General features: G+C 36.9%; 2 protein-coding genes across 2 annotated transcripts; both read left to right on the top strand.

Annotated features, from left to right (window-relative positions):
• Window positions 1-52: 52 nt before the first annotated feature.
• On the top strand, window positions 53-21926 carry LOC125225988 (zinc finger protein 239-like). The gene is made up of 4 exons (XM_048129803.1): window positions 53-284; window positions 4265-4348; window positions 20174-20259; window positions 21727-21926. Exons 1-4 carry the CDS (start codon window positions 53-55, stop codon window positions 21859-21861), a joined length of 537 nt encoding a protein of 178 aa, XP_047985760.1. The 3' UTR covers window positions 21862-21926.
• LOC125226633 lies at window positions 7620-9303 on the top strand. The gene is made up of 2 exons (XM_048130668.1): window positions 7620-8098; window positions 8310-9303. The coding sequence occupies exons 1-2, from the start codon at window positions 7670-7672 to the stop codon at window positions 8925-8927; spliced, it is 1047 nt and encodes a 348-aa protein (XP_047986625.1). The 5' UTR covers window positions 7620-7669; the 3' UTR covers window positions 8928-9303.
• Window positions 21927-22407: the final 481 nt, after the last annotated feature.

Here is a 22407-nt window from a genome sequence, read left to right as displayed (position 1 = left end):
AAATGAAACAGCAGTAATTAAATAAATACTTCTGTACGAAACATAAACCACGATGGACTTACAAAACCTTACCCAAACGGAGCCACTGGATCTCTCAACCAAAGCGATCAAGCCCTTCAGCTTAGATCTGGCCTTCCTCGCCGGCTTTAACAGTCAGCTGGTTAAACTGTATGAGAGTCAGTACAAGAACCCCGGTCGGGGTAAGAGCGTGCTGCCGTGCCATGTCTGTCTGAAGACGTTTGATAGACCATCGCTGCTCAAGAGGCATATGAGGACGCATACTGGTAGGTGTATTATACAGTATTATGCCTGTCGTAGTGACAAGAGCACGATGTAGTATTTCGCTTATCTCTTCAAGACCTGACCCAAAACCTTTAAACTTTAAATTACAAAACCTTTAAACTCGATCTTCGGTCAGCTGGTACTTACTTTTATAAATTACTAGCTTTTGCCCGCGGCTTCGCTACCTAGCGTTAAATTCGAAAAACTTCCACCCCCATTTTAGAGAAGTGGGGGATTAAAGATAAAAAGTAGCCTACGTCACTATCCATCCCTTCAACTATCTCCACTTAAAAAAATCACGTCAATTCGTCGCTCTGTTTCGCCGTAAAAGACGAACCAACAAACAGAACAGACACACACACATTCTTCTTTGTAGTATGGATGTGCAACTATAGTCAGGTTGTTTCCGTGTCATATATGTTTGAAGACTTTTGATGGATTCTAGGTGCTCAAGAAACATATGATACCTAACGCATTCCGATAGTCTTCTTAGTTTTTGCAAGTAATGATGACGGCGCAAAATTTAACAACCGGCCAAGAGCGTGTCGGGCCACGCTCAGTGTAGGGTTCCGTAGTTTTCCGTATTTTTCTCAAAAACTACTAAACTTATCAAATTGAAATCAATTTTCCTAGAAAGTCTTTATAAAATTCTACTTTTGTGATTTTTTTAATTTATTTTAAACATACGGTTCAAAAGTTAGAGGGGGGGACACAATTTTTTCCTTTAGGAGCGATTATTTCCGAAAATATTAGTATTATCAAAAAACGATTTTATTAAACCCTTATTCATTTTTAAATACCTATCCAACAATATATCACACGTTGGGATTGGAATTTTTAAAAAAATCAGTCCCCACTTTACATGTAGGGGAGGTACCCTAACAAAACATTTTTTTTTTTTCACTTTTTATTTTACCACTTTGTCAGCGTGATTGATATATTGGTACCAAATTTTAGCTTTCTAGTGCTAACGGTCACTGAGATTGTCCGCGGACGGACGGACGGACGGACAGACAGACATGGCGAAACTATAAGGGTTCCTAGTTGACTACGGAACCCTAAAAAGATAGATGCGTTAAATCGACACGAGCTACGAGCTCCCTTTTCGCACGTGCATTTTACAATATAATGGACATTCCAATTTTTGACATAAGGTCAGTGTGGAGAAGACCGTCTACCCGGAAAGACCGTCTATTGACTATAACTTTTGTGTTTATATATCTACGCCTCTCACACCTCCGGAGGTATACCAGTTTTTTATCCTTAATCCATTGGTCTTCAATACCTATCTCTAGGACGAACACTAGTTAACATAAAACTTGATTCGTGTTTCGAACTCGAACATCGAGTTCAACATGGTTCCGCAAAAAATTAAAATAAAATAGAAGCAGTCGGAATATTTGTATATTGTGTATGTAACGTAGTCATTTAATAACCGTTCTTTCTGACTAAGTAGTACTATTAATCTACTGAAAACGCGCTCAATTTTTAGTTTTATGTTCTGAAATATGTAACTTAAAAATTGTGCCTACTCAGAAAGTCCGGCATAAAAGAGAAAGGCAAGACCGGCATATGATAAACAAGGAGTTGCCAACCTTTTTTAGGCTTTATTGGAAATAAGTCGAGTGTAAACAATATCAATATATAAGTACGTTTTTGGCTTATGATAGTTGTACCATTTTTGATTTTAACTTCGAAATACAGTTTTGATAATGATTCGTATGGTGTTACAAAAATCATTCGAAAGTATTAAGTAAAAAAAAATATATGTGACATAGTTGTGAAAAATGATAAGAGGTGAAGAGAAGTAAGCCTACACTGCATTATTCATCATCGTATTTAAGTTGGTAGAATTATCGTAAGTTCTACCCGTTTTTTATTATTTTTGTTTAAGTATAATTATGTAGATTGTGCAACATGCGACGACAAATATTTCCAAAGAGAGTAGGGTTTCGAGTTGGTCATTATTTTTATGATCAGCATTACCCAACAGGGACCGTATAAAACGGTTTTGACCGAGTATTTTACGGCTACCCGACCGTTAATTGACATTGCTGACTGTCACTTTGACATAAAAGTGGTCATAGGTGTGGTCAAATAGGTTTGTGGGGGTGCTGACTTCAAAATTAATGACCAATTAGAAATCTGACATTGCTGACTGTCACTTGATACAAAAGTCGTCATGGGTGTCGTCAAATAGGTTTTTGGGGGTGCTGACTTCAAAATTAATGACCAATTGGAAATCTGACATTGCTGACTGTCACTTTGACATAAAAGTGGTCATGGGTGTGGTTAAAAAGGTTCTCGGGGGTGCTGATTCCAAAATCAATAACCAATCTGCAATCTGACATTGCTGCCTGTCACTTGACACAAAAGTCGTCAAAAGTTGTCGTCAAATAGGGTTTTGGGGGTGCTGACTTCAAAATTAATGACCAATTGGAAATCTGACATTGCTGACTGTCACTTTGACATAAAAGTTGTCATGAGTCAACGGGTCATGGGTCAGGGTGTCATGGGTCAATTATCGTGACTAAATTGGATTCGCAGGTGTTCGTTGGAAAAACAGTATTATGCAATATCTGGACCTGAAAAGAAAAGGTTATGAACCCCATCTAGAGGACATATGCCGGTCTTGCCTTATAAATAGAAAAATGCTTATATGTTCAAAATTTCAACGTTATTTTATTAATTATCTAGCACATTCTGCTCTGTTATTACGTAAAATAACAATGATCATGATTTTGGAACCTAGTCTCATATGAAATTACGCGACAACAAGCACTAGACGGTCTTTCTGTCAGAGATGTTAAAAAATAGGTAGTGCAATGTATTTAAATACAAAATGCAAATACTTTGGTTTTTTACCTATTTCAAATAAAAATACAAAATAGTTTTACAAAAAGGTATTTGAAATACAAAATACAAAATAGGTATTTTCAAAATACCTTTATTCAAATAAAATACTTTTTTGACATAAGGTAAAACTTTTATTTTAAAGATGTGTTTAAAACACAGAATCACCAGAGAGCCCAGAAACCTGGCTCTATAAAATTAACACGTTAAAAAGTGAAGCCAAAAATGGACTGTCTCCATGATATCTTTTACCTAATATTAAAAAAATCGAATGAAAAGAGTTATATCGCAATATGTATGAAATATGAAACAAAATTCCTAAAATAATAGTAATATTAATTAAGCATAATACATTACAGCTGCACTAAATAGAATTGCCTAAAGTCATTAGGTATACGAATCATATGGATTTTCCTCGATTTTTCAATGTTCACGGTCAGGGTGCTGGGTCTGGGATCTTGCAACAAATCGCTTACTAAATATTTATTGAATATTAATTAACCACTATGTTGGCAGTACTGAAAACAAGTGTGTTTTTGTAAAACATTAAATTAAGCGCTTCCGAACGTGTCAGTACATAGCTTAGGCAGACAAAGAAAAAATATAATACGCGCTCGGTACCATCTATGTTACGTCAAAAAGTGACAAAAAGCATTTTGTATTTTGAAGTGGTAGAAAATGCAAAATAATTGCACTAAAAAGTATTTCAAATAAAATACAAAATAGTTTTCGATAAAAGTATTTAAAATACCAAATACAAAATAGGTATTTTGTATTTCTATTTGAAATGCTTTTATTTCAAATAGTTAACATCTCTGCTTTCTGTACACATCGCGGGAGGACGGTCAACCCGCCGAGCCTTAAAAAATGTGATTTTTATCACTTAGAAGTACCTTAATTCACCAAAATGTTGTAAAAGCTTTGTAAAATATAATATTTGCTATCCCATAGGACCATGCGCATAACGCCAGACTACATTAATTATAGAGTTTTATCCACTCAAACTTTAATTCAAATAAACTATGCCGGTCTTGCCCGCACTGACCTTAGTTGCGTAATGAGCTCAATTCCTAAATATGGCGCCATATGGATTGCCAAAGGTATTGTATTGTATTTGTGTTTGTTGTAGGCGAGAAGCCTCACATCTGCAACGTGTGCAACAAAGGGTTCAGCACGTCGAGCTCGCTCAACACTCACCGCCGAATACACACAGGTAACATAAGGCACTGGTCCTACCGCGAGCTAGTAAGCTATATGAGCTACCGGCTATAAAAACGAACAAAAGATAAGCACTTCCGTGTAAATAAAAGAGACACGGCGATGTTTATAGTTATTCGCCCAGCGGTGGTGAAGGCCTAAGTGCACGCTTATATTGGACGTGCAGCAGGCGGGGCGTGCGGCGTGCATGTCAAACAACTGAAGCTCATACACGTGTCCTGAGTCGACGCTACGTAGGCTGGACGCACGCTCGCATCGCCGAACCAAACGCTCCGAGAGTCCAGTCAGACCATACACTAATATTTAAGACGCTACAGGAGCGAAACTGTTAAAATAGAAAGGATTTGGGAATTCTAGTTGAATATACTAGTGATTAGGACATTCTTACACAGATTGACTGAGTCCCACAGTAAGCTCAAGAAGGCTTGTGTTGCAGGTACTCACACAACGATATACATAATATACAAATACTTATATACATAGAAAACATCCATGACTCAGGAACAAATATATTCTGTTTCATCACACAAATAAATGCCCTTACCGGAATTCGAACCCGGGACCGCGGCGTAGCAGGCAGGGTCACTACGCGCTAGGCCAGACCGGTCGCTTATCATTCCTAAGATGATTATATTTATCGACTTCCATATCATATCGTCACTACTTTTAAAAAAAAACCGGCTAAGAGCGTGTCGGGCCACGCTCAGTGTAGGGTTCCGTAGTTTTCCGTATTTTTCTCAAAAACTACTGAACCTATAAAGTTCAAAATAATTTTCCTAGAATGTCTTTATAAAGTTCTACTTTCGTGATTTTTTACATATTTTTTAAACATATGGTTCAAAAGTTAGAGGGGGGGGCGCACTTTTTTTTCCTTTAGGAGCGATTATTTCCAAAAATATTAATATTATCAAAAAACCATCTTAGTAAACCCTTATTCATTTTTGAATACCTATCCAACAATGTATCACTCGTTGGGGTTGGAATGAAAAAAAAATCAGCCCCCACTTTACATGTAGGGGGGGTACCCTAATAAAACATTTTTTTCCATTTTTTATTTTTGCACTTTGTCGGCGTGATTGATACACATATTGGTACCAAATTTCAGCTTTCTAGTGCTAACGGTTACTGAGATTATCCGCGGACGGACGGACGGACGGACGGACGGACGGACGGACGGACGGACGGACGGACGGACGGACGGACAGACAGACATGGCGAAACTATAAGGGTTCCTAGTTGACTACGGAACCCTAAAAACTTGTATCTTGGCCTGTCATTGAAAAGAAAATTGTAGTAAGTATGTATGGAATGCATATAGACTTACTGCGTTTTAACTTTGAGGAACAGCGTGAGGTACGAGATTTTTAGGGTTCCGTACCAAAAAGGTACAACAGGAACCCTTATGGTGCGACTCTGTCCGTCTGTCTGTCCGTCTGTCACATTCCTAAATATCTCGAGAACTACTAATGCTATCAACTTGAAATTTGGAATAGTTGTGAACATTGTAAACCTCTACAAATAGAAAGTATAATTTTTTTAAATATATTAATTTTAATTGTAGAAAATGGCCAAAATGAAAGGGGGGCAAACTGTAAATTTCAAGTTACTAGGTCAAGTGGGGCATCGTTGGAAAGAGCTCAAATTGAACGTAAATAAGCTATTTTTTATAATTTTTTTGTTGTGGAAAAAAAAAAGAATTTTGAAGGAAAATGTAAAAAAAATACCGTTCCCCCCCCTTATCTCCGAAGTTTACCAACGAAAAATTATGAAAATTTTAGTAAACATTGGTTTTATGCTATATATTACAGGAAAAATATAATCGTGTTTGTATTTTGAATACTTTTTTTTAATTCACAAAAAACTTTTCAGATTTTTACTTTCAATTTACCCACCCTTGCGGATGTATATCGTACTTCAAATTAATACGAGATGTTACGTAAACCATCTTCTGTCTAATAAAGTAAAAACTGTTTAAATCGGTTAACATTATAAAGAATTATCCCTGAAAAACCAGGTCGCGCAAATTAGTTAGCAAATTGACCGGGAGATGGCGCTATACACTATAATACTCATTAGTGCCTATACTTTTGTCTTCTAGTCAATTCATTAGAGTTATATGAAAATATGAGATTATTTTTACCAGGTAGTTTGAAAGAAAGTTTGTACGGAACTCTCGGTGGGCGAGTCCGACTCGCACTTGGCCGGTTTTTTTAAAAGTAGTGACGATATCCATCCATATATCTCTCTATAATATTATGCTTAGGCATTGCTTAGCAGCGATAACCGATAAGCAATTTAATTTTTTAGTGCTTATGTAAGTCGTCGTTGACTCGAATATTAACAATATACATATTATAACAATCTATTTGAGAATAGATATCGATTTAAGTCTAGATTGTTTATGAATTGAAAAAGTAAATAAATGTCATTCTTACATGGACTTTCAATATATAAATCTATGTAATTCTCATGTTCATGTCATTTGTCAATTTGTCATTTGTTTTCGAAATCTTTCGAACTAAAAGTGAAGACGGAAAATAAAGTTTTTTGTAAAAATGAGTACTGACGACAACGACAGTGATTTGGAAATGAGCGAAACACTGGCAGAAATCCGAGACGCCGCAGCGACCGTGACCAATAATTTGCCGCAAAAATCAAGAAAACAATATGAGAAGACCTACAAATATTTTATGGATTGGTTAGCAACGAAAAACACAAAATCATTAACTGAAAACACATTAGTGCTGTATTTCGAACACTTATCTACCAAATTTAAGCCTGTATCTTTGTGGACATTCTATTCCATGTTGAAAATAACTATAAATATGAAACATAAAGTGGATATATCTAAGTATGATAAACTACTATTAGAGTTATATGAAAATATGAGATTATTTTTACCAGGTAGTTTGAAAGAAAGTTTGTACGGAACTCTCGGTGGGCGAGTCCGACTCGCACTTGGCCGGTTTTTTTAAAAGTAGTGACGATATCCATCCATATATCTCTCTATAATATTATGCTTAGGCATTGCTTAGCAGCGATAACCGATAAGCAATTTAATTTTTTAGTGCTTATGTAAGTCGTCGTTGACTCGAATATTAACAATATACATATTATAACAATCTATTTGAGAATAGATATCGATTTAAGTCTAGATTGTTTATGAATTGAAAAAGTAAATAAATGTCATTCTTACATGGACTTTCAATATATAAATCTATGTAATTCTCATGTTCATGTCATTTGTCAGTTTGTCATTTGTTTTCGAAATCTTTCGAACTAAAAGTGAAGACGGAAAATAAAGTTTTTTGTAAAAATGAGTACTGACGACAACGACAGTGATTTGGAAATGAGCGAAACACTGGCAGAAATCCGAGACGCCGCAGCGACCGTGACCAATAATTTGCCGCAAAAATCAAGAAAACAATATGAGAAGACCTACAAATATTTTATGGATTGGTTAGCAACGAAAAACACAAAATCATTAACTGAAAACACATTAGTGCTGTATTTCGAACACTTATCTACCAAATTTAAGCCTGTATCTTTGTGGACATTCTATTCCATGTTGAAAATAACTATAAATATGAAACATAAAGTGGATATATCTAAGTATGATAAACTACTATCTCTTTTAAAACGTAAATGTGAAGGATATAAGGGGAAAAAATCAATGACATTTTTACCAGAAGAAATAGAAAAATTCTTAAATGAAGCACCAGACAAACAATATCTAATAGAAAAGGTAAGTTTTTTTGAAAAAAACATTTTTTCTGAATATTACCAAACTATCTAAGTAGTGAAATCGTGCAAAGTGAACTATGATTTAGACGTACCAGCATCAGCTGCCTGTCTAAAACGAAATAATAATAATAATAATAATAATTATCTAATACTGACTTATATATGCTTCTGCTTAACTTTTTTAATGGTACCTACCTATGTCATTGTTGCAGGTAACCCTGATATTTGGAATAATGGGAGCATGCCGCAGACAAGAATTCTATAAACTTCAACAGGATGATGTGAAGCTTTTTGATTCCGCTCTTTTTGTAACTGTCCGAAATAGAAATAAGACTGGTCGCACCTTCACTGTAACAGGCAGTTACTTTGATGTGTGTAAAAAATACATAGACCTACGACCTAAACCATGTGAACTGCCTGACTTTTTTTTACAATATGTAGGAGGTAAATGCATAAAGCAAAAAGTTGGTTTAAACAAGTTGGGATCACTTGGCAAAACTATAGCTACATATTTACAACTTCCCAATCCAGAACTGTATACGGGACACTGCTTTCGCAGAACGTCGGCAAAATTACAAACAACAGACATGACTACTCTGATCGACCATGGCGGGTTAAATTCGACAATTGTGGCCGAAGACAATATTGACGACTCAGTTCAAAGTAGAGTTGAAATATCAAATGAAACATTAAACTCCATCCGAAAAAAGGAAGTAATAAACATAACAATGCCTACCAGTTCTGCCAATCTCAATGAAAAGTCTGGTTTAGCAGAAATAGTGCAATTTTCACATTGCACTATACAAAGTTTGTGTATAATTTCTCAATAATTATAGTAATTTACATGTAATTTGTTATGTCTACTATTTTCTTTACATTTCGCTCTAAGACTGGTTTAGTTAAATGTACCTTAAAATGTTAATAAAAAGGTCAAATACAGATTTTAAGTTTTGCACACAAGCAAAACAGTGTTATTGGTAATTTTGTTGTCTGCAGACCTGTCTTTTATTGTGCTTCAAATTTAGTACTTGAATTCATTGTTATTTTATTAAGGAAACAAAGCCTACAAAGAATTACTTCTCATCAAAATTAAATATTTTTGTTAGGAAACTATTTATTTATGTACACCCTGTTTTTATTGAATTCCATTAACTTTAAGGGCAGGTTCTTTAGGTCACATACAATTAATTTCTCTAAGAAACTAGCATCCTAACTCTTACGGTTAACGAATTATTTAAAAAAATAATTTAATTACTCAACATGTGTGTGGCATCCCTTAGTCCCTTACCACTTCCTTATGTTATTTGTTTTGGCATTTGCCGTCAGACACTTTACACTGACTTTAATGTTATAATTAAGGTCCTCTCATACTAATTCATTTATTATGTTTGGAAGGGAAAAAAATTTTTTTTCGAATTTAACGAAAAGCGATATACAGGGTGGTTCCTGGTGATGAACCTGCGTGTCGAATTTAAGAGCGTTATAACATTTCGGCGTCGGGCGAAATTAGGTATTTTACCCGCCGCGCGAGCCCAATATGCAGACCCTTTCTAGCACGTCTTATCACTCGCTCGCACTACAATAATGGACAAAACAATCTTGATCCTTTCTATGGAATTTTGATAACAACCACAATCTACTATCTCGATATAAACTTTTGGTTTCTAATAAACATTATTTTGTACGAAAATACGAGAATATAGCGCGAAATAATATCAATTATGTTAAAATTTATTTAAAAAATTAAAGTAATAATTATAAAAGTAGATCCCATCCCAAATATTTGCTTTTGTTATATGATAAGTATTAGAGTAAAGTATAATTATATTAATATGATGATAAAATAAGACAAATACAATTCTAATTACTTCAAGGTGGTGCTCAGGGTCTGATGATGGAGCCAGATGGTGGTCACCAATACCAATGAACAATATGACTATACAACTTCGTGGTTTACATGTCATTCTAGCATTTTCACTTTCACATTTCAAGTGCATATACCACGAGTATAGGTTTTCGGGTGTGCTGATTTAAAAATTAATGACCGATTTGGAATCTGACATTGCTGACTGTCACTTTGACACAAAAGTCGTCATGGGTGTCGTAAAATAGGTTTTAGGGGTGCTGATTCCAAAATTAATGGCCAATGTGGAATCTGACATTGCTGACTGTCACTTTGACACAAAAGTCGTCATGGGTGTCGTCAAATAGGTTTGCGGGGGTGCTGATTCCAAAATTAATGAACAATGTGGAATCTGACATTGCTGACTGTCACTTTGACACAAAAGTCGTCATGGGTGTCGTAAAATAGGTTTTAGGGGTGCTGATTCCAAAATTAATGACCAATGTGGAATCTGACATTGCTGACTGTCACTTTGACACAAAAGTCGTCATGGGTGTCGTCAAATAGGTTTGCGGGGGTGCTGATTCCAAAATTAATGAACAATGTGGAATCTGACATTGCTGACTGTCACTTTGACACAAAAGTCGTCATGGGTGTCGTAAAATTGGTTTTAGGGGGTGCTGATTCCAAAATTAATGACCAATGTGGAATCTAACATTGCTGACTGCCACTTTGACACAAAAGTCATCATGGGTGTCGTAAAATAGGTTTTAGGGGGTGCTGATTCCAAAAATAATGACTAATGTGGAATCTAACATTGCTGACTGCCACTTTGACACAAAAGTCGTCATGGGTGTCGTCAAATAGGTTTCCGGAGGTGCTGATTTGAAAATTAATGTTAGCTTTTATATTTTCCGTATTTCTCTGGTCCGTCTTTATTCTGTATAGAACCTGGGTTTGATTTGTAACACCTTAATCATAATCTCATTGGCCATAAAATTGTATGATTGATCAATCATACCAACCTAACAATAATGATAGTTCGTGTAAAGCCGCTATTTTGGCGGGAAAGGCATTCATATGTTATCTGTGGCCAAGTTCTATTTTTAGCTCTGTCATTATTATCGTAAGCGGGAAGCTCTGTTGTAAAACAATTATCGTTTTATTAATTAAAACCTGTGAGAAGATCAACGAGTTTGTATTGTGAACAACACCTGAGATCCCCAGCACGAGGCCCAAGAGGTGGGCTTACAAATCAGAAGCCGGGATGAACCGGAGCAACTTGTTTCTGGTAACCAACGCCCGTCAAGCTGTGAAGTGAGAGATTGCCGTAAATCGGATCTTAAGGTCAGAAAATTCCATTTATTTGCATCTATATATCACGGTGTTGTGGCGATTAACAGAGCAACTGCTTTACTAACTGAACTCTGAGATGATCAAGGGATGTTTGACTGAAGAAAACTAACCTATATTTACACTATCCTAAATGAGTTTTCATGCTATTTCTCATATAATACGACATTGGTGTCTGTTTTGTGCCGTCAACAGACTGAAAATAGCATGTTTTATGGTGTTTGGAGTGTCGGCAAGTGCATTTTTTTTTGTTTTGTTTGAAATCTGGGTGCCTACAGTAACTACAATAGCTGAAACATTGCCAGTGAATAATAACAAGTGTTTAATAGTGTTTAGTGCGCATCTTGTCGGTGAATTGACTGTTTTAATTTAATTTTGAAAATATTTGGCTACAAGGGATAAGAAAATTGTTGTTTTAGTTCATTTATCACAGATAGTCATATAGTGATTTATTTCATTATTTTTGGAACCTTTCAGTTTAATTATAATTGTTTGCTTTGGGCTTCACTCTGAATTACTACACATTAACACTCAATTTTAATTGTTTTCTTGATGTCTATTGTGTAACTCTAACGGTAAACGTGTAAAATGGGAAGGTCTCGTAGTAGAAGCAAAAAGCGGGGTCGAAGAGGTAAAAGGAAGTCAAGTACTAGTACAGAGTCATACTATAGAAGTATGAGTAGGTCACATGATAGGTCTCACAAGCGTAAACGTAAGAATAGAGAGCGTCGCCATGGTCAGCGGTCTCACTCTCGCTCACACAGTTATAATGAAACGCCAAATTATTGGAGCTGGGAGTCAAACCGAAATAAAACCGAAATAAAACCAGAACACCACCAATACCATTCTCCTTCGGTTCTAATAATTTTCCAGTCTCGCATAGTGTTGTGCCTGAATTTGATCCTAGTGACAATAGCCAAACTATACTTACCTGGTTGACTAAAGTGAATGAATGTGCACAAATATATCGTTGGGATGATCGTCAAATTTGTCATTATGCCATTCCAAAGTTAAGTGGCTTAGCCAAAAAGTGGTATCAAGGTCTGCCGTCAGTGCTATTTACATGGGCTGAATGGACCGAAAAATTAAAAACAGCTTTTCTAATTAATGAAAATTATGGGGACCTTTTGACAAATATGTTAAAACTTCGTTGCAAAATTGGACAGCCATTAGAAAATTATTATTATGACAAAATGGCGCTAGTTAATAAATGTGAGATATCTGACCTGAAGGCAGTTGGATGTGTAATTCATGGCATTGATGACAAATTTGTCCGGATGAGTGCCGGTGCATGTATGTTTGAGAAACCTGAACAGTTACTAAATTATCTGCGTACAGTTTCTTTAAATGACACAAACAATCTTGAAACAAAAGACTGTCGTAAAAAGGCTGGTGCAAGTAGTAGCAGTGATAAAGACAGGCAGAATTCAAACATAGAAAAAACAGTATTGTGCATTGATAATTTTGATAACTCTTCAGATGGAAATGACAAATATTTTAAACCCATTTATGTCAATGGGGTACAATGTGAGGCATATGTTGATTTTGGTAGCCGTTGCACTTTGATGAGAGAAACTAATGCTCAAAAATTGCTTATGGATTGGGACCATAGTGACTTACCTTTATTGAAGGGATTTGGAGATTCGCTAGTGAAGCCTTTAGGCAGAAAAGCAGTGACTTTAGATATAGACAATGTGAGAGGGAGGTAAAAATTCTGATTGTACCTGATCAGTATTTGTTAGCACCTATATTAGTCGGACAGACGTTTACTGAACAGCCTCATGTCATGGCCTTTAAAACAAATGATGAGTTGATATTTTTACAAAAACCTGAAGTTGTAGGAGGCAATGAAAAATTGCGGTTATTCAGTCAAAACAATAACACTGTCTTGCCACATTCTACCTCCCCAATGGATGTCAAAGTGGAAGGTGACTATACAGGTGGACTGTTCATACATTATAGTCATCGACAAAAAGTAGGTAAATGTGACTACATGGTGCTTCCAGGAGTATATCAATTTGAAAAAGGTAAAGGGTATGTGATGATAAGTAACTTGTCAAATAGTACTTTAAATTTTAAAGTTGATGAGCTGCTCACTAGAGGATATCGGTATAAAGAAGTCGCCAGTGAATATGTAGGCATGTGTACCACAAGTCAAACTGGAGATTACCTGCCGTTGCCAACAGACCAAGTGAAATTAGGTACAGACTTGACAGAAACTGATAAGTGTGCATTCTATCGTTTACTAGAAAAATATAGGGATTGTTTCGCATTGAATCTAAAGGAGCTAGGCAGGACTGACTTAACAGAAATGCACATAACTCTAAATGACAATGTACCTGTTGTACATAATCCATACAGAATGTCACAACTTGAACGTGAACAGTTGTCAAAGATAATTGAAGACCTGTTATCAAACGACATTATACGGGAAAGTACATCATCCTATTCAAGCCCTGTAATATTGGTGAAAAAGAAAAATGGCGAGAAACGTCTGTGTATCGACTACAGAGCCTTAAATAGGAAAACTTTGAAGGACAAATACCCGCTACCTCGAATCGAGGACCAGTTAGACAGATTAGGAGGTAACGCCTATTTCTGTAGTCTCGACTTAGCGTCGGGGTATTATCAAGTCCCAGTGGATGAAGAAAGTAGACATCTCACAGCGTTCGTTACCCCAGACGGATTATACGAGTTTAATAGGATGCCGTTCGGGTTAGCGAACGCCCCGAGTGTATTCCAGAGGACCATTAATGCTATGCTGAGAGGTTTTGGTCAAAATTTGGCCTTGGCCTATATGGATGACTTACTAGTTGCGTCCAGGACGATAAGTGAAGGCTTAGATAAGTTGGAAAAAGTGTTTCAATTGATACGATCTGCTAAACTCACTTTGAATCTGAATAAGTGCCATTTTTTTCAGACCAGTATTGACTATCTGGGATACGAGATTAGCTCAGAGGGAATACGACCGGGTTTAGGTAAAATCAAAGCTGTACACGACTTTCCAGTACCGACAAATGTACACGAGGTTCGCCAATTCATTGGGCTAACTAGTTATTTCCGGCGCTTTATTAAAAACTTTTCAGTCATAGCCAGGCCATTGACGTCCCTTACAAGAAAAGACACGGAATGGAATTTTGGTGAATCACAAATGAATGCATTTGCGGAGCTTAAACAGAAGTTGACAAGTCGTCCAGTATTAGCATTGTATGACCAAAATGCTGAATTAGAAATTCATACAGACGCTAGTAAGTTAGGAATTGGAGCCATACTCATGCAAAAGCATCCTACAGCTGGTTTGCAACCTATCTCGTATTATAGTCGCCAGACGACTCCTGATGAGAGTAAGTTACATTCCTATGAACTTGAAACACTCGCTGTAGTCTGTGCTTTGGAACGGTTTAGAGTTTATGTACTCGGTAAGACTTTTAAGGTAATTACAGACTGTATTGCCATTCGCAGTACTATGACCAAACGTGATTTGATACCGAGAGTGGCGCGGTGGTATATCCTTATGCAAGAATACGATCTGGTTATAGAGCATAGGGAGGGTACTAAAATGCTACACGTAGACGCTTTATCGCGCAATCCAATACAGTCTGAAACACAACTATCACAAGACACTACGGATATAGTAGATATTTTATCAATTGATGATGACGCATGGCTTCAGACAGTTCAACAGCAGGACTCGGAATTACAACGTATAATAAACATATTGAGCGACCCAGATACTAAAGATATTGTCGAAGTTCATAAAAATTTTACTTTGAAAAACGGACGCTTATACCGAATAATAAATAAGAACGAAGAAATAAGTCTTAAATGGGTAGTCCCAAAAACAGTAAGATGGCAAATAGTTCGTATGAACCACGATGATTTAGGACATGTTGGGTTTGACAAAACGTTTGAAAGGGTTAATCGCGTGTATTGGTTCCCAAAAATGAGACGGTTTATCAAGAAATATTGCAAGGCGTGTCTCAACTGTGCTCATAATAAGGTACCAGCTGGGCCTAAAGAAGGGTATCTTCATCCGATACCCAAGGTGAATAAACCGTTCGATACTTTACATACTGACCACTGTGGCCCATTCCCCATGAGCAAATCCAAAAATTGTTACATTCTTTGTATAATCGACGCATTCACTAAGTTTATTTACATTAAGGCGGTGAAAGACGTTAAGACCAGTACTACCATAAAGGTATTCAATGAATATTTTTATCTGTATGCCGTACCACGACGAATTGTCTCAGACCGAGGAACTAGCTTTACTAGTAAAGAATTTGCAGAGTTTTTGAAACAAAGAGGTGTCGTGGAGCATGTGTTAAATGCCGTCGCTAGTCCTCGCGCGAATGGACAAATAGAGAGGTATAATAGAACAATTGTAGACGCGTTAACAGCAGTTAATCATGATAAACCGGATAATTTGTGGGATTTAGCTGTACCTCAAGTCCAATGGGCAATAAACAATACTGTTAATAAGACGACGGGTCGCACGCCTGCTGAAGTGCTATTTAGTTTGAGACCTACTGGGTGTTCAGATGGAGTTATGAATACGGTAGTGGCAGAGTTTGAGCAGCCCCAAGATATCGACAAGATAAGAGAAGAAGTCACCCAAAATATAGAGAAAAGTCAAAGGCAGCAGAAAGAGCGCTTTGATAAGTCCCGGAAAGACCCTGAAATTTATAAAGTAGGCGATTTAGTACGCGTAGAGAGAGAAGCCCGTGGTGAACCAGGACAAAGTAAAAAGTTAGTCCAAAAATGTGCTGGTCCGTATAGAATTTGTAAGGTATTGGGTAACGACCGATACGAAGTGGAAGATACTCCTATCACACGTAAAGAAGGTACTAAGGCGTACAAGGGAACTTATGCGGTAGATAAGTTGCACCCTTGGTTAGTATTTAGTAACGACGTAATTTCTAGTGATTCAGAGTGAAGGCAAATAAAACTAACATACAGAGATTGATAACAGATGTGACAAATAATAGAGAAAAATGATACATGTGAAAATGTTAATAGTTTTGTAAAGATTGTAACTTAAATATAAATATGTGATAATGAGACATGAGACTGATATAAAAGTTGTAATTTGTACTGTTAATAACTTTATTCAATTATTACTTTTGAGTAATGTGATAGATTAGAGAAAAATGTCATAAATAGGTTCAGATGGTGAACCAAATTCATTATTGCTATATATTTAAGTAGTCGTTAGCAAGCAAATTGTGATACTAACCTAGTGAGAAAAATGTTAAAAATATAATAATGTGAACCAGTAAATTTAAAATAAAAAGTATGGTATAATTTTTTGTAACAAAGAAGTTTAAGTGAAGTGAATATTGAAGAATTTGTTTTTGGATGTTTATTACTTTTATTTGATATGGAAGAGTGAGCAATTATAAAAGTAAGATGACTGACCCAGAGAATTTAGTAAAAACAGTAATTGTAATACATAAGCCTGTTGTTCATATAACAGTGAAATTGAGAGTATTTGATTATTTGATATTACATATACATAGAGAGTTATCACAAATGTAGTGATGAACCAGAGAATTTATAGTGAAAAGTATACTAGAATTGTTGTAACTTAAAAGGTTAAGTGAATATATAAAGAGTATTTGATAAATTTGAAACAGTGAATCATTACATAAGTCATGTAGTGATGAATCAGAGAATTTAGTGATAAAGAAATTATAATTATTATCTTTTTAAGTTTAAGTGAATGCTAAAGAGTACTTGATTATTTCATAAACTTAAAAAACAGTGAGTCATTACAGAAGTAATGTAATGATGAAAATAAGAGCGAGTTATGTAAAATGTTACATACACTGAACACAGTGAGTCATTGTAGAAGAGTTGCAATGATGTAGTCCATAAGTAACAGTGAGTCATTGTACGCGAATAGCTGCAATGATGTAGTTTATAAGTAATAGTGAGTCAATGTATGTGGGCACATGCATTGATGTAGTTTGTAAGAGCGAGTCGTTGCAGGCAGTGGAGTCATGCCTGGAGCGATGTAGTATGTAGTCAATTAAGTAAGTAAAAAAAAAAAGTGATCCATTTCTTGTTAAGTACTTACTATGTATAATGTAGATGTTGTGTTTCTATTTAATACCCTGGAAACGCAGAGTCGCGTTTCATGTCAGGATTAGCCGAGTGTTAGCTTTTATATTTTCCGTATTTCTCTGGTCCGTCTTTATTCTGTATAGAACCTGGGTTTGATTTGTAACACCTTAATCATAATCTCATTGGCCATAAAATTGTATGATTGATCAATCATACCAACCTAACAATAATGATAGTTCGTGTAAAGCCGCTATTTTGGCGGGAAAGGCATTCATATGTTATCTGTGGCCAAGTTCTATTTTTAGCTCTGTCATTATTATCGTAAGCGGGAAGCTCTGTTGTAAAACAATTATCGTTTTATTAATTAAAACCTGTGAGAAGATCAACGAGTTTGTATTGTGAACAACACCTGAGATCCCCAGCACGAGGCCCAAGAGGTGGGCTTACATAATACTTTAACATTTAAACATAACAAAGTATTACAAAAGCAAATATTTACGGATCTAGGATCAAATTCGTTGGTCGCTGTTTACACACACACAATGCGAGGATAGCCCGTGTAGAAACAAGGCGTCCGACCCACACAACAATAAATATTCTCGACGTTTGCGATGAAAACTCGGAGACCAAAGCGACATACGTCTTACCTCCTCGAGCTCCGGCGCGGCACTGAAATCGCAGGCGTCCGTCGCCGGTAAAATAGCGACAGGAAGGCTAGTTTTCAAAAAATTGGCAAAAAATCATGATAAAATATTATAACGACAAATGGATAACAGCAGTTTAAGCACATTGTGCAGATTATTTATATACTAAAATAACTTCGATAACATGTAGATTTTCGGAGAAATGATCACTTGTTTCGATGTATTTTCAAGACAAAATTGAGTTCGTTTTACTTTCAATTTCTCAATTTCAAAGGATTAAATGATAAATATTGTTTAATGGGCCTTAAGTACAAGATATTTGGAACTTAAATTTACCTCATTTATGAGAGTGATCTTATCAAATTGTACATAATAAGAGCTCCGAATTCTGTGCTTCACGCGGTTTTTCCTAAACGAGCATCAGAAAAACAATCATTACTAATTGAAAAAGCTTTTTTTTTCATATGTTTTTTATTTAACCGACAGTTAATAAGATGTTCTAACTGAAACAAGTACTTTCACTGTCTTTTAGTATGAGTAAAGTGTACAATTTTGTCGATAAATATTGTGCATTTTACAATATATCGCCTTTTTTTGTCATAGCGCTCTTAACTGAAAACAATATAAAAACATGGTGTAGAGTTTTATTTAATGAATTAGAATTTTCTAGATTAAATAAGCTAATTGTAACATTAAAAGTTTGATCATCGATCACATAATTTCAATTGTTGAATTTTCAATATTATCTAATTGTAGATAATGTGAAGGCCTGTACAATTCATTATTAAAACTTGAGACATAAAATAGTATAATATTGTTTGTGCCAAATAGATATAATATATTTTTATTACAACTACTCTTGTTTCAGTAAAATATTTTGACCCCTAAATCTCTGACCATTGTCTCCCAAATGAGTCAAAATAGTTTCTATCTAATGCTAAAATAGGAGAATAAAATAACGTGATTCAAGTATTATTCCGATTTAAGTGTACAGTCACCATTGACTATATCGGAACAGCCCATGCGGATCGAGGGGGGGGGGGGGGGGGTCATGGGGGTCATGCCCCCCCCCCTGGAGTCTAGGATGGCCATACAAATAGACCACGTGACCCCCCCCTGAGGCCTGTCCTTTACCACGTCCCCCCCCCCTGGGCACAAAGCTGGATCCGCGCTTGGAACAGCCAAGGCGCTTACAAACAACTGAGCACGCATAATCTATTGTCAATGCGTTATAGGTGAAAAACTTAAGAAAGTCATCTGTTGTATGTGTGAGTGACGTGTTCGAATAGAGAACACATATTTAAAATTAGTAACACAAACAAAACAAACGCCTACTCGAACACGTCACTCACACATACAACAGGTGACTTTAAGTTTTTTCATCTATAAGGTGCTCTTACACGGGAAAGACAATTCCAACCAATTTACATAGCATTGCCGCGTTTGCTCCGTAGTTAGTTGGTGCTTATCGAACAAACGCGGCAATGGTCTATGAATTGCTGGCAATTGTGTTCCCCGTGTAACAGCAATTAACACCTATGATCTACACTGGCTCGGCAATGCCCTCGCATTCAATATACACTGCGCGTCTCTCAGTCGTCCAGCCTACGGCCATCATACCATAGGGCCGTCAGTGACAGATACTTTCTACGGACGGAGGGCGTAAATTGAATCCTGGATGAAACGAAGGTGCACGTCTGTAATTGAAACCATGGTCGCGCGATAAATGATAGGTAAAACAACAGGCCGTTCTTATCGCACTATTAGTAGGTGCGACAGTGACGGCCTGATGTTTTATCATTCATCGCGCGACCATGCTTGCCTGCCTGAACATAGCGAAGGGATTGTAAAATATAATCCTAAGCGTAGTGAGGGTTTCGTGTTAACGCTGAACCTGAAAATAAATTTGCTACCATGTGACACATAGGTATACTGCTTTTCACATCACAGAGGAAATTCTAAAATATGAGCTATTGCTGTTTAGAAATATGACGCGCATAATCGAAACAAGTTTTTTATAGATTATATCACGTGCAAACTCTTTTCGGTGCGTTATTTTATTATACTGGCAACTTAAACAGAAAAGTGCCACTTTGCTCCCTCCTAACAGAGAAGAAAAGTACCTACCCTTTCGGAATGGGTGATGGGAAAGTAAAATTGTTATTTACAGGTGAGAAGCCCCACAAGTGTCCGGAGTGCGGGAAGTGCTTCACCGCCAGCTCGAACCTGTACTACCATCGTATGACACACACTAAGGTGAAATACGTGTTAGGCGTGAACCACACACAAGCAACGTAAGACGTGGTACGGACGCTTGATGCATGCCTGCGCCGCGTCGCTTGAGTGTAATTTAATAGTCTTAGTGCGTTTTCACTTTATCCGATCCGATATCGGATGTCGGAAGGATTTCAAAGACAAAAATAAAAAATGGCGGCTTAAATGTATGGATATCGGTACTACATCTGATATCGGATCGGATAATGTGAAAACGCACTTACGTCGTGTGTGTGTGAGTCACACCTTAGTTTAAACAAAGACCTATATAACTCCGTATAGTATCTATTACTCAGCTTTCAGACAAAAAAAACTAAATCCAAATCGGTTTTTCCGTTCGGGAGCTACGATGCCACAGACAGACACACTCACAGACAGACACGTCAAACTTATAACACCCCTATATCTACCCCTATAACTAAGAAAGAAACGTGCCACCAGCCACCAGGGGTAAAGACAGCCCTGCTTTCAATCCATCTATCGTTGTTTGGTTCACCCTCCCTCTTCGTCGATGAACATAATAGACGGTCAACAAATCTTGGCACTAAAAAAAGGCGCGAAATTATTTTTTTTATTGGGAAGTACACCTAGGTTCCTTTAATCCATTTTTAATCAATTTTTATCATTAGTGCTATAGCTCGTCAATGATTTCGCCAACGTCAAGGTTTAGGAAGGTACGCGTTTTATAAAGGCAATTGCAATAAAATTGGCCGGTGAGCCGTACATAATTTCAAATTTGCCGCCTTTTTTGAGTGCCAAGATTTGGTTTAACCGTCTACACTGTCTATCTACAACCTGTTTTTTTATTGAATTCCGTTAACTTAAGGGAAGATTCTTTAAATCAAATATAATTAATTTCTCTAAGAAACTAGCGTCTTAACTCTTACGGTTATCGAGTTATTAAAAAAATAGGCCGGCAACGCACCTCCAACACCTCTGGTGTTTCGGGTGTCCATGGGCAGCGGTGATCGCTTACCATCAGGCGACCTGTCTGCTCGTTTGCCTCCTATCACATAAAAAAAAAAGATAATTACTAAACATGTGTGTGACAGCCTTTACCAACTCCTAATGCATGGACGTAGGTTTCCTATTTCAGTGTCCTAATGTTATTTGTTTTGACATGTGCCGTCAATCACTTGACATTTTTTTTTAATTTCATCATTTTCATACATAATAAATGAATTTATTAGTGTGAGAGACCCTTAAGAATAACATTCAAGCTAGTGTCAAGTGATTGACGGTAAATGTCAAAACAAATAACATTAGGAATTGGTAAAGGCTGTCACATACGTATTCAGTAATTATCTTTATTTTTTTAATACTCGATAAGCGTAAGAGTTAAGACGCTAGTTTCTTAGAGAAATTAATTGTTTTTGATCTAAAGAATCTTCCCTTAAAATTAACGGAATTCAATAAAAACAGGTTGTATAGTAATATTTGCTTTTTCAGAACAAGCCCCACAAATGCCTGTGGTGCCCGCGTTCCTTCCCCACACCGGGCGAGCTGCGCGCGCACACGACGGCGCACGGCGCACACACGCACGCACACACGCGGCTTTATGGCAGACGGAATGTTAACATGTAATAAAAGATGTGAAATGACAGAAAAAACATGTTCGTTTCCTTTTAAGCTTTACGGTATGGAGTCGAATCGAGTCTTCCATACATCCATCCATCATTTAGATGGCTGGCAGTCCTCAACTGTGCGTTTCTCCAGAAACTTCCTGCTACGCACAGCTAAACTGTGGAATGAATTGTCGCCTGCGGTATTTCCGGACCGATACGACCTTCAAATCTTCAAGAAAAGAGCGTACACCCATCTTAAAGGCCGGCAACGCACCTCCAACACCTCTGGTGTTTCGGGTGTCCATGGGCGGCGGTGATCGCTTACCATCAGGCGACCTGTCTGCTGGTTTGCCTCCTATCCCATAAAAAAAAAATTATAAATCGGAGAGTGTGTGTGTCTGTTTGTCCGTCTTTCTCGGCAAAACGTAGCGACGAATTGACGTGATTTTTTTAGTGGATATAGTTGAAGGGATGGAGAGTGACATAGGCTACTTTTTGTCTCTTTCTAACGCGAGCGAAGCCGCGGGCAAAAGCTAGTTTACTATGAACGGTGAATTCGATTCGA

Source organism: Leguminivora glycinivorella, chromosome 5 (assembly GCF_023078275.1).
Source record: "Leguminivora glycinivorella isolate SPB_JAAS2020 chromosome 5, LegGlyc_1.1, whole genome shotgun sequence".
NCBI lineage: Eukaryota > Metazoa > Arthropoda > Insecta > Lepidoptera > Tortricidae > Leguminivora > Leguminivora glycinivorella.
Note: the sequence above shows the minus strand (reverse complement) of the source record. Positions and strands in the feature narration are given on the sequence as shown.